The 11,578-nt window shown below is 43.7% G+C and overlaps 2 protein-coding genes across 2 annotated transcripts in view; one reads left to right on the forward strand and one right to left on the reverse strand.

Moving 5' to 3' along the window:
- Positions 1–261: 261 nt before the first annotated feature.
- On the forward strand, positions 262–3,646 carry LOC104489686 (E3 ubiquitin-protein ligase BRE1A-like). Its single transcript, XM_010131879.1, has 5 exons — positions 262–486; positions 1,588–1,713; positions 2,583–2,723; positions 3,040–3,141; positions 3,370–3,646. The coding sequence occupies exons 1-5, from the start codon at positions 262–264 to the stop codon at positions 3,544–3,546; spliced, it is 771 nt and encodes a 256-aa protein (XP_010130181.1). The 3' UTR covers positions 3,547–3,646.
- Positions 3,647–7,587: 3,941 nt separating this feature from the next.
- GRIN3A (glutamate receptor, ionotropic, N-methyl-D-aspartate 3A) overlaps positions 7,588–11,578 on the reverse strand; it is a gene marked incomplete at its 5' end in the record, with an annotated part of 42,840 nt that continues 38,849 nt past the window's right edge. Inside the window, one exon of the mRNA XM_010131880.1 lies at positions 7,588–8,241. Within this exon, the coding sequence (XP_010130182.1) occupies positions 7,905–8,241 (337 nt within the window). The remainder of the gene's footprint in view (positions 8,242–11,578) is intronic.

The raw sequence follows: 11,578 nt of genomic DNA on the forward strand, positions 1-11,578 counted from the left end.
ACCTGATTTTGCCAGCAGTCAAGCTGCTGGCAAAATTCATTTTATGTGAATGCTCGTGGACATGACCATCTCTTTTCTACACCTCCTAATTTAGGTCATATCTGCTGTGGTGCAGTTTTCCAGGGAGTGCTTTTTTCTGGTTGCTGGGAAGATGCTGTTCTCAGAGACATCTTCCTTTATCTGTGCTATATTTGGTGCCTCTGAGTGAAATGCTCAGGGTCATTGTAGGGAGTACAGGAGACAGTTTTGCCAGAGCCCATGATGCTTTTGCAGGAGGAGGAGGCTCTGCTGTCAGAAATGGATGTCACAGGCCAAGCCTTTGAAGACATGCAGGAGCAGAACATCCGCCTGATGCAGCAGCTGCGGGAGAAGGACGATGCCAACTTCAAGCTGATGTCAGAACGCATCAAGTCCAACCAGATCCACAAGCTACTGAAAGAGGAAAAGGAAGAGCTGGCAGATCAGGTTTTGACACTGAAGACACAGGTAACCTGGGAGAAGGAGAGAAGACAATGGAACTGATGGGGGAATATGGAGATGTTGTGGGTTAACTGGTAGGCAGCTGAGCTCCATGCAGCTGCTTGCTCGCTCCCTGCAGAGGGGTAGGGGAGAGAATCAGAAGGGCAAAAGTGAGAAAACTGGTGAGTTGAGATAAAGACATTTCAATAGTTAAAGGAAAGTCGTGCATGCAAGCAAAGCAAAACAAGGAATTCATTCACTGCTTCCCATCAGCAGAAAGGTGTGTTCAGCTATCTCCAGGAAACCAGGGCTCCATCATGCCTAATGGTTACTTAGACAATCACCATCACTGTTAATGTCCCCCCACTTCCTGTTTTTCATCACTTTTATAGCTGAGCATAGCATCATGTGGTGTGGGATATCCCTTTGGTCAGTTCGGGACAGCTGTCCCAGCCGTATTCCTGCCCACCTTGTGCACCCTCAGCCTACTTGCTGGCAGGCAGTATGAGACACAGAAGGTCTTGATGCTGTGTTAGTACTGTTCAGCAATAGCTAATGCTATTTTGGTTCCAAATCCAAAATATAGCACCATTTGAGCTGCTATGAACAGAATTAACTCTGTTCCCTGCCAGAATGAATGCAGGAGTCAATGTTCCCCTAATCAACTTAGGTATGCTGCATCAGATTTCCAAGGGACCTGTCTTAGTAAGAAACAGACTGCTGTATAAAATGCCGTGCAGGTTCACTGCTGTGGAGAGCAGGAGGGAGCAGGAGAGAGGAAACTGGTTTTCCTGTCATGATGGTACTTCTACATATATATTCTGCTAGCCTTGGAACCAAGGTGGAACTGTTTACTGCCTTGCAGGAATTCTCTAAGCCACCTTCCAAAAACCAAGACATCTTTGTTGCAAGTATTTGACTGCTAAGTTTTAAAGTGTTCACTGGAGAGATGTGGATAAAGCTCTTAGGCTGCTAGTGTGTCTGTGCAGGTAGTAAAATACAAGCTGAAGAGGTACACCTTGGTGATGGAAAGGCAGGGATAGTTTTAGCCTGCAGCTTTACTGGTAACTCTGAAGGCCTGCAGAGCATGCATTTCAGTCCGTCTGTGCCTCCTGTCTCCTTTCCAAGGTGGATGCTCAGCTGCAGGTTGTACGTAAGCTGGAGGAGAAGGAACACTTACTGCAAAGCAGTATTGGAACAGGTGAGAAAGAATTGGGCCTCCGAACACAAGCCCTGGAAATGAACAAACGCAAGGTAAGTGATTGCTTGATTCCTCTTGGACTGTAAGATGGAGTTGTTGCCTTGTGGGAAGCATAGAAGCCTCCTAGCTCTCACTGGTGTTACAGGACCTGATATTCCCTGGTTTTGGACTAGTATGCCAGAAGGCTGGGGAGTTCTGAAGAGAGTTCTGATTAAAGTGTTGTAGACTGCTGTTTCCTAGCAGGTCATAGGTGTTTCTTTGAAAGACTGATTAGGGAGCTGAAGTAGGGTGCCTTTAGAAGGAAACCTGTCATGAAGGAAGAGGCAGCAGCCAGATGAAGTTGACTGGGATCATAGCTTTTCTAGGAAAGGGGTTAAGTAAAATGAAAACACAGCCAGGGCTTGTTAAGATTTAACAACAAAAGCAGCATTAAACATGGTAAGACTTAATCTCATTTTACTCTTAACAGACCAACTTCATGGATCTTAGATATTTGTTAAAGATCTTAAGTACAAATGCAGGAATGACATTGAACAGACAGAAAGTAAAGCAGTTCAGTAAACAATATAGTAGAGAAAATGTAGAAGGTGGAAGGCTAAAAATACCTGAACAAGAAAAGAATTGTGTGGTCTTTCACTTAGTATTTCTAACTGAAATTGCAGTGTGACGGTGTTGGCTCTACTGAAGAGGAATATTGAAGCTAAATGATTAGAACTTGTTAATAAGATACTTTGCTGTTGAATTAATGTTTAGGGAAAAATTCCAGTTACTCCATTTGGAAGTAGCAAAATTAGGTTTAAAAAGTAAATCTCCAGCAGCTTGAGGAGTCTTCTGTGAGCAGTCTTGGAATGCCAAGCAGAGGGACTAGAAATCATTAGAACTTTTTCCATGTTTGGTACTTCCATACTGGTTTCTTTTTCAGGCCATGGATGCAGCCCAGCTTGCTGATGATTTGAAAGCCCAGCTAGAGCTGGCTCAGAAGAAGTTACATGACTTCCAGGATGAGATCGTGGAAAACAGAGTAACTAGAGAGAAAGAGATGTTCAACTTCAAAAGGGCTGAGGTATATGCTTCAATCACAATCATAATCAAGTTTGGAGTGCATTACAACTACATGTCTTTTTGGGGGATCCAGCTTCGCTTTTCAGCTTCATCAGGTCTTGGCTTTTTCAGGTTTTTGTCCACTGATAACTGACCATACATGTGGCATTAGATGTTAATGTAATCCATCATAAGTGCATTGGACTATCAGGGATGAAAGTGTGGGTGGAGTGACTTAGCCAGGTGCACTGTTGGCCACGTTCTGGTTCTCTTTGATCCTGAAGAAGCTGTGAGTAAGAATATACTGCTTATTTCTTTGGTCTCTTGTTTCTATGCAGGAGGATATTTCTAGGTTACGGAGGAAGCTGGAGACCACTAAGAAGCCTGACATGGTTCCCAACTGTGATGAGATATTGATGGAAGAAATCAAGGATTACAAGGTGAGTAGCTGTCTCTATCCACTTCCCTCTTTACTTTGGTCAAAATGCCGTGTAGTCATGTTTTCAGTATTTGACATGTCTTGTCTGTACTCTGGCGTTGTAACTTTATCTTGCATTGAAGAAACTGCCTTCTCCTTTTGATTAATGGAAGGATCTTCACCTTCAGTCATCTTCTAATATACCCAGTGCAATGCAGTGGGCCCTCATGATAATGTTTCTGTCTTATAGGCCCGCCTGACCTGCCCTTGCTGTAACATGCGCAAGAAGGATGCTGTGCTCACAAAGTGCTTTCATGTCTTCTGTTTTGAGTGTGTGAAAACACGCTATGACACCCGGCAGCGTAAGTGCCCCAAGTGTAATGCTGCCTTCGGTGCCAATGACTTCCATAGGATCTACATTGGTTGATTCTTTCCCCTGGCATGACAGAAGGTTGATGCTTATGCTGACCTCCCAGCCTCCCTCAGTTTCTGTGATTGTCACATTTGGGGCAGTCACTGCTTCTCTCAGCTAATACGCAATCTCTTCTGGGAAGTGTGGCTAGGGTATGGAAAGAAACATATTCGGGATCTTGGTTCCTTTCTTGTCCCTTTTCTTTTATTCTTGACCTCAGTTTTTGTGGATTCTTTGTGCCTGAGAGGACATTTCACATCTGTCACTTTCACACTGCCACATTGGGAACATCTAACTGAGGTCCTGCTTTGACGGGATGGAAGATGTCTGTGGTGCAGCAGAGACAAATGAGGCTTTTATTTGAGGAGTTTGCTTTACATGTTAATTACTAAATCCTACCAATGTATGGTAGTGTTTATGAGAGTGAATAGTTTCCCAGTTAAAGGGCCAAATAGTGAACAAACAGGTACATCTGTAGGCTTCACTGGAGTGAATCCTTTAGACTTGTATCTTCCTGAGTCAGGGCAAGAGTCTGTGAAGGCTGCTGCATTAGTAAACATCCTTCTTACCCCCAAAAGCAAATGCACATCTTGGTGTCCAGAAGAGGAGAAAGAGAAGATGTCGGGGAATCATTGAAAATAGCATTCCACTGATGAACCTTGGTTGATGTGGACATCTTCCCCTACGTTAAGGCATTGTGGTCATTATCCTTAGTTAGGGGTTACTTTAACTTTGCCACAAAGATTAATCTTGTAATCCACAAAATCTAATAAAAGCTGTTGTCTGGATCATTTTTCTGTTTTTCTTGCCTCTGGTAGTATCTATCTGTGCTCCTTCCTTACTGGAAATATTTTTCACAAGCTTTAAGCTTCTAAAGTAGACAGATTAATTTATCCCTCCCCCTGCTTTCAGAAAATGGTTAACTGAAACAACCTTTGTCCTTTTGGCAATATCTTCACTAACTTATTCCTGACACAAGGGAAGGGACAAGATGCTGGATTATTTATGCAGTCATTTTGTCATGGCCGCTGGAAATTTTGTGAAAGGACATGACACAGGTTATAGTCTCCATGCTTCCTGTAATGCAAGGCTGTATTTGAAGTTGCTCCAAAAATAAAAACGTAAAGTGGTTTATTTACAGCATTCCTTCATAGAGCAATGTTTTTTTTTTTGTAAACTTGATTTTCTTGGGAGGTGGAACTCTGAGTTTTGTTTCACCTGTGTTCTTTCTCTGAGTCATAAAATCTATATTACCTTCCTGTATTCACTGTAGAAAATACTGGAAACCAGAGTAAGGTGAAAGCAACTAAACACAGACTGCCTTATAGTATGAAAGAAAATAACATGGCCAAAATGTGTCTCTTGGGCAACAATAACTTGGACCTTCTTCCAGAAGTCTCTATAGAGCGATCTGGACAGGCTGGACAAGCCAAGGACAGATGTATGAGGTTCAACAAGGCCAAGTGCCAGGTCCTGCTCTTGGGTCAGAACAACCTCTTGCAATACCACAGGCTTGGGGAAGAGTGGCTGGAAACTGCCCAGGGGAAAAGGCCCTGGGGGTGTTGGTCAGCAGCCAGCTGAGTATGAGCCAGCAGTGTGCCCAGGTGGCCAAAAAGGCCAGTGGCATCCTGGCTTGTATCAGCAATATTGTGACCAGCAGGAGGGAAGTGATTGTTCCCCTGTACTCGGCACGTGTGAGGCCACACCTTGAGCACTGTGTCCCGTTTTGGATCCCTCACTTCAAGAAGGACATTGAGGTGCTGGAGCATGTTCAGAGAAGAGCAATGAAACTGGTGAAGAGTCTAGAGAACAAGTCCTCTGAGGAGCAGCTGAGGGAGCTGGGATTGTTTACCCTGCAGAAGAGGAGGCTCAGAGGAGGCCATATCATTCTCTACAATTACCTGAAAGGAGGTTGTAGCAAGGTGGGCGTGGAACTCTTCTCCCATGTGACAAGTGACAGGACAAGAGGAAATGGCGTCAAGTTGCACCAGGGGAGATTTAGGTTGGGTATTAGGAAAAATTTCTTCACCAAAAGGGTTGCGAAGCATTGTAACAGGCTGCCCAGGGAAGTGGTGGAGTCCCCATCCCTGGAAGTGTTTAAAAGACGTGTGGATTTGGTGTTGAGGGACATGGTTTAGTGGTGACCTGGTGACGCAGGATGAACAGTTGGACTTGATGATCTGACCTTAAAAGTCTCTTCCAACCAAAGTTATTCTGTAATTTGGTGATTCTGGTATTGTAGTTGGTGCTGCAGTAATTTGGAGCAATCTCCATTCTGCATTTGACATAGGAGTGGCTCCTAAGGCACCCATCAAAATTACAGATATTTGCTTAATATTAATTATTAGGTGGTTGACATTTTTCCACTAATATTTTTGTTTTTAAATGAAGAGCGCTTTGTTGAATGATTAGGTGTTTGTATTAGAACTTTGAACTAAACCATTTTTGTTTAAGATATCATTAGCCCTTTCAATTTTTACTCTAAAAAATACTTTTCTGGGTTCATGCATGTAGATTCAAGGATATAACAAACCGTTGATAAATGTACTGATAAAACGGGGCTGAAATATTTCATTTCCAGTGTTTGTCTCAACCAGAACAGTGTTTATCTGTTCTAAGCAAACAATACTGAAGGTTGTAAGGTACGGGATACTACACAAACAGCTCTTCCTAAAAAGCTGATTCTCAAAATGAGGGAGGGAGGGTAAGAGAAGGCAAGAAAAGCAACATAAGTGACTTGCCCATAGTCATCTAGCTTGTTAGGACATCCCTTCTTTCCTTACTCTTAGGTCTTTCAGACCTATCTCATGCGCACGGCTCTGGATCCCATCTTCCCGGTTTATGTCCTCATTACCCTCTCCTGCATTGCTGACTCTATTGAAAGATGCAGATGCACACTTGCTGCCTAAAAGGAGAGGCCAAGAACTGAGCAGGGAATAGAATATGAACTCCTCTTGATGAGGCTAATCAGCCATCAGCTGCTATCAGCTTTTAGTGGTCCATGCAGGCCTTTTGAGCCTCAGATCTGCCTGCAGCCCTTAAACCACACCCGGTGACTACATCGCCGCTGGTGACATTCACACAGGTGGATGGAGATAATGGAGACGGTAAAAATTATTTTGGTGATGTATTTGGGAGGCCAGAGTTAATTTTGACAGCGTTACAAACGTTCTTTTTCCCTGTAACATGGGGTGTGTTGAGAAGTGTTTAAAAATCCACAGAAATCCTGTTTAAATAACACAGTCAGTTGGGTTGATGCAGTATTTATTCAGATGCTGAAAAGCTTACCCTTCCTTCCCCTCTACTCATCATCCAGCTGGGAGGGAGCTCCACTCAGTACATTGCCTTGGAAACCGCAGCTTTTTGTTCACCTTCACAGTGAGCCCTGGTCCACAGGGAGGCTTTGGTGATTCCCTTAGACTTTGGTGGGAGCTTGGTGTCAGAATACATCACGGATCAGAGCCCCTTTGTGTCACTTCGGCTGTGAGAAAGAACCTTATTGTCAACTGAAGACAGAATGTTAAGGGAGTAGTTTCACATTGGTGAATACTTCACCTTTGGTGGTAAATAGTGATTTACAGCAATGCCACCCCTTCCTTCCCCTCACCCTTGCTCTGTGCCGTGAACCCATCCCCTCACGTCTGCCAGTGCAGCTGTTTGCATGGCTTCTCTCTGGGCAGGAGTGGAAGCCAAACCAGGGCTCAGAAGCAGACAGAGGTGGTGGTTTGGTTTTTGCCAAGTTATTTTTAAGCTGGGAGAGTTCCTTTTATCACAGTCACAGAGCAGCCACATCTGCGTTTGTGCTGACAGAGCTGAGGGAATGGTGCATACTGGGATTGACACCAAGAATTTGTCTCGTGAAACCACAGCCGGTGCCAGGAGGGAAGGGATTGCTAACACAGAACTAGCACCTGGTGTAACGAGGCAACCGTGGGGAGCCTTAGTATGGACAGAGACTAGACCCATAGATACCACAACAAAAACATACCAACAAGGAACATGCTTCCAATGAGCAGTTTAAATTTCCTTTTTTTTTTCTTTTCTTTTTTTTGAGTTAATGCACAGAAAGGGCTAAAAACGTGGGAACCTCACTGTACTGTCAAGTGGAGGAACCAAGAACTCTCACTGTTTGGATGCTCTTTGTTTCTCCAGTCCCTTGGGAATGGCTGATGTTTGCCAGGAGAATGAGAAACTTGTTATGAAAGGAGGACTCAGGATGGTGGCAGTGTCTCTAGGCCCTGCAGTTCTGCTCTCATGAAGAGCATTTTGCCTGCTTTATTTTTGCACCTTTCTGGCATTACAAAAGTGTGTAACAAATTTTACAGAGGAAGGGGAGAAAAGAAGAGAAGGGGAGAGGGCCCTGGTATGCCGGCCTAGGGCTCTGCAGTCCTGTTTGTCCTCTGATACTCCTCCAGCTCTGCTTTCCTGTCCATGGCGAGCTGCAGCTCCTTCTTGATGAGTTCGATCTGCTTCTCCAGCTCTGTAAGCTCTTGCGTCACTGAGATCCTAGCAATATTGAGGGACTCTGCTTTCCCATTGGTCGTTAAAGAAGCTGGCGTATCTCTCCTCACCTGTGGCAGGGGGATATCTTGGTGCTGCCGGATTGTCACCTCATTTTGCCCTTCATTGGTGCAGATGTATTTTTTCTGGTGACAATTGCCCAGATTGGCTGTATTCCACACAGCATGCTGGCTGTTCCCCACATGGGACCTGAACAGAGATGTGAGAGTTAATACAAAATCAGAGCCTGCTCTTGTGTGTATGCAACCCTCCCCAGTGAGCCATCCTACCAGAAAAATATGCTGCTGCTGTAACGAATTACGTCGAAATATTCCTTTATCCTTGGAATTATTTTCCTTGAGAAGCACAAATCATGGAAGTAAATGGGCAGATTTTTGTGATTAAACCATAGTAGAGACTAGAACAGAATCCTAAAATTCATCTTACTCAAAACTTTTTTTTGTTAGTTACAGACCTCTCAACTGCAGCTCAGAAAACGTGAGTCCTTCTCCAAAGCTTTCTGGAAGCTTTTGTGGTTGCGATGTCCTAAGTTCATTATGGTATTAGTCCTTTGTGTATTAGTACTCTGTGCTAGCTTGGATGATTGCTCCCATGGAGGAGGAAGGGGGCTGCCTAGGGTTGGTGTGGGGAGATAAAGGGGAAGGTGTTCCCTTTGAACTTGCTGAGTAGCTGCTCACACTTTGGGGGATGGACATGATGATGTGCTGTATGCAAACAGCTATGAGCTTCCTGACAGGACAAAAAGAATCTGGAGTTTTTCATGTCAGGAAAGAAATTCCCATTTGGCAATCTTTTTAAATGCTTCAGTGTTTCCCTTTGAAGAAGTCTTTCCAAAATACTTTGATTCCAGAGAATCTTTTCCCTCTTTCTTGGGAACTTCACTTTGCAGCCCTCCCAAATCATGGCACTTCCCAGGGTTTCTTCCAGAATAGAGGAGCACCCTCTGGCCTCCACCCTCCAGCTGGAACATAACGAAGCACAGAGTTTGCCATTGTGTGAGAGGAGCTTGGCTTTCCTACCTGCTTTACCTTTTGGATAGATCTGTGTGTGTTCATTTTATAAACTGAGGTTGAAACTCTGAAGTAGTTGCTCTTAAAGCTGCTCCATCATAGAGGTCTTCTATGGACAAAATGCCTGTTAGTGTGAGCTACCAATCGCCAGGTTAAGGAAGAGGATTAACATTTCAGGATTGGGATTGCAGAGAACAGTTGATTTCAGGAGGAGTCCGGAGCTGGAGTAGATACTTTTCTCACCTTCCTGCAGAGAAGTTGGAAAGTGGAAATTTCTGTAGAGGAGGTGGCAGGAGTGTTTTCAAAAATAAAATAAAAAAAACCCCGAAAAACCAAATGCGATGGCAGAGAGGGAGAAGGGGAGGCTTTAGGCAGGAGTGGCAGCCCCAGCCTCAGTGAAGCTCCAGAGGACTCAGGGAACCAAAGAGGGAGGTGTAGTTAGGGTTGTTTATTTTTGAGCAGAATAGTAATTTTCTTGTATTTCAAAATAAAAGACAGGAAGACTCTCAAGTCTTGTGCTAAACCGGATGTGCATTTTGTGATGCAATTACATTAATTCCCTGAAGAGATGAAAACAACCAAGTACCTCCTAAGCACTTTCAGACAGGAACAGGAGTAGCCTGGGCAAGTAGAAACCGGCAAAGCATTTCCAGAGCACAGGGGCAGAAGGCCACCATGCTGCATTTCCACACAGACAGCAGACCAGAAAAAAAAGGCCACCTAGCAAAAAGCAGAACTACTGACAAGGTGCTTTGGTGCCTGAAGCTGTCTAGCTGCTGTGTAGCTCTGCAGAGCTCATGGTCTCCAGAGTCCTGGTCAGCCAGTGGGATGAACTTGCCTTGGAGCAGGAACTTGCCCATGTCTCAGAGAGGCTGCAGCCCTTTGTCTCGTAAGTATTTATCGGAGTCATATTAATCCATAATTTCTGATCCACTTTTATTTCCTCTCTCAAACCAAAACACGGCTTTTCGATAAAGTGTTAGTAACTGACATAACTTCTGTTGCTGGCGGGCGGTAGTGCTTTTGTCTGGGGATGTGGGCAGGTGGTTTTAACAAAGGCCGCAGCCCACAGTTAACACTCAAGTTTGATCAAATAAATAAAGCCTTTACAATTTGGCCACTGATGCTGAGCAGCTTTCCTAGGTTTTGGAAAGTTATGACCTGAGAAAACCTGGACTTTCTTCCCTGAGGAAAATAGCAGTAACATAATACAAATTCTTTCCACTTCTTCTCTGTGTCTTGGTGCTTTTAGTACTTCACAGTTCCCATCATGATTAAAAGAAAGTGTAATAGTGTAATTTATTTGAGAACCCTTGGTCATGCCTTGCCATGCCAGTGCTCGCGACAAGCTGGGCACCATGTTACTATGTGTCTTGAGTTAAATTCACCATAATTCTGTGCAAACCGCAGCTCAGACCACAAGAAGAGCAAGGACGGTGGGTGGCTGTGCACACGCACACATGGCCTGGATGCTGTGTGGGCAAAAGTTTTTGTGCAGCAGCACATCTTCACTCTCAATGTTGAAAGAATCTCTGCACTGCAAAACTTTGCACTGCTCAGTATCTGTCATGTAATTCAGCTGGTGCTTTTTGTATCATCAAAGATATAGAGAGCCCCCTCCTCTGGAAGACTCTCCCTCTGGCTGAGTTAGTGCCTTGTGAATGCTACCACCCAGTGAGGAGGGTGTAGGAGGAGGAAATGTTTTGCACTAGTCAGCTGCTGGTGCTGCTGTTTGAAGACCAAAGCGAGGCGTTGCTGTCTGCAAAGAATTTTTTGTGGGGCAATAAGATGAAGGAATGAACAGAGGGAATTAATTGCACGCACTTTTATATACTTTTTTTTTGTATATAGGCAATCTAGACACCTACAGATGTTTACTTCTTACATTTGCTGCTTTTGCTGCAGGAATGACAAACTAAACACAATGTATATTTATGTGCATGGATTTCAGTCAGATATCTAGCAACAGTCTAGAAGATTTTTTTTTCCTATAGTCTTTGGCTGAACTTATCTGTAGAAAAGCAATAGTGCCACTTGTGTCCTTAAAAAGTGCACTAATCGTTTTGAGTTACTGAGCAGTTGTATAGTTTTTAAAAAATGCCTTGTGCTCCTGGTAGCTATAGGTAATACTATCTCCTCTTCAGAAGACACAGGCTATGGAAACAAGGCAAGGTTGTTACCTACTTTTTTTCTCTAGCGAGAGTTGCTTGAGACAAAGGTTTCTGAAAGGACTGTATTTTCTTCTGCTCAGGTTTCTTATTTCTCATTCTAAAAAATAAGAAAGCTGAAAAAGGTTTTAACATATATAGTCTGAACTGTCATTCACTGTGAAGCTATTTCATAAGGTCCTACTTACCTGCCACTGCTTTAGTATGTGAGTAGTTAATTACCTAAAAACAAGGGCTTAAAAAACTGGAAAGCCTGTCTTTAGAATGGGGTGCTTTTATTAGTTCTATATGAAATCAAGAAAGAAGAAAATTTCTAGATTTTAATACTTTCTATTTGAGATAATTAAT

This window comes from Buceros rhinoceros, unplaced genomic scaffold (genome assembly GCF_000710305.1).
Source record: "Buceros rhinoceros silvestris isolate BGI_N320 unplaced genomic scaffold, ASM71030v1 scaffold4202, whole genome shotgun sequence".
Taxonomy (NCBI): Eukaryota; Metazoa; Chordata; class Aves; order Bucerotiformes; family Bucerotidae; genus Buceros; species Buceros rhinoceros.

What these genes read in the sequence shown, in the direction of transcription:
- LOC104489686 (XM_010131879.1), top strand. Translation starts at nt 262, where the DNA reads ATGCTTTTGCAGGAGGAGGAGGCTCTGCTGTCAGAAATGGATGTCACA. An exon ending in TGGAAATGAACAAACGCAAG is followed by an intron (nt 1,714 to 2,582) that starts GTAAGTGATTGC and finishes TTTCTTTTTCAG; the next exon opens with GCCATGGATGCAGCCCAGCT. An exon ending in AAGAAATCAAGGATTACAAG is followed by an intron (nt 3,142 to 3,369) that starts GTGAGTAGCTGT and finishes TCTGTCTTATAG; the next exon opens with GCCCGCCTGACCTGCCCTTG.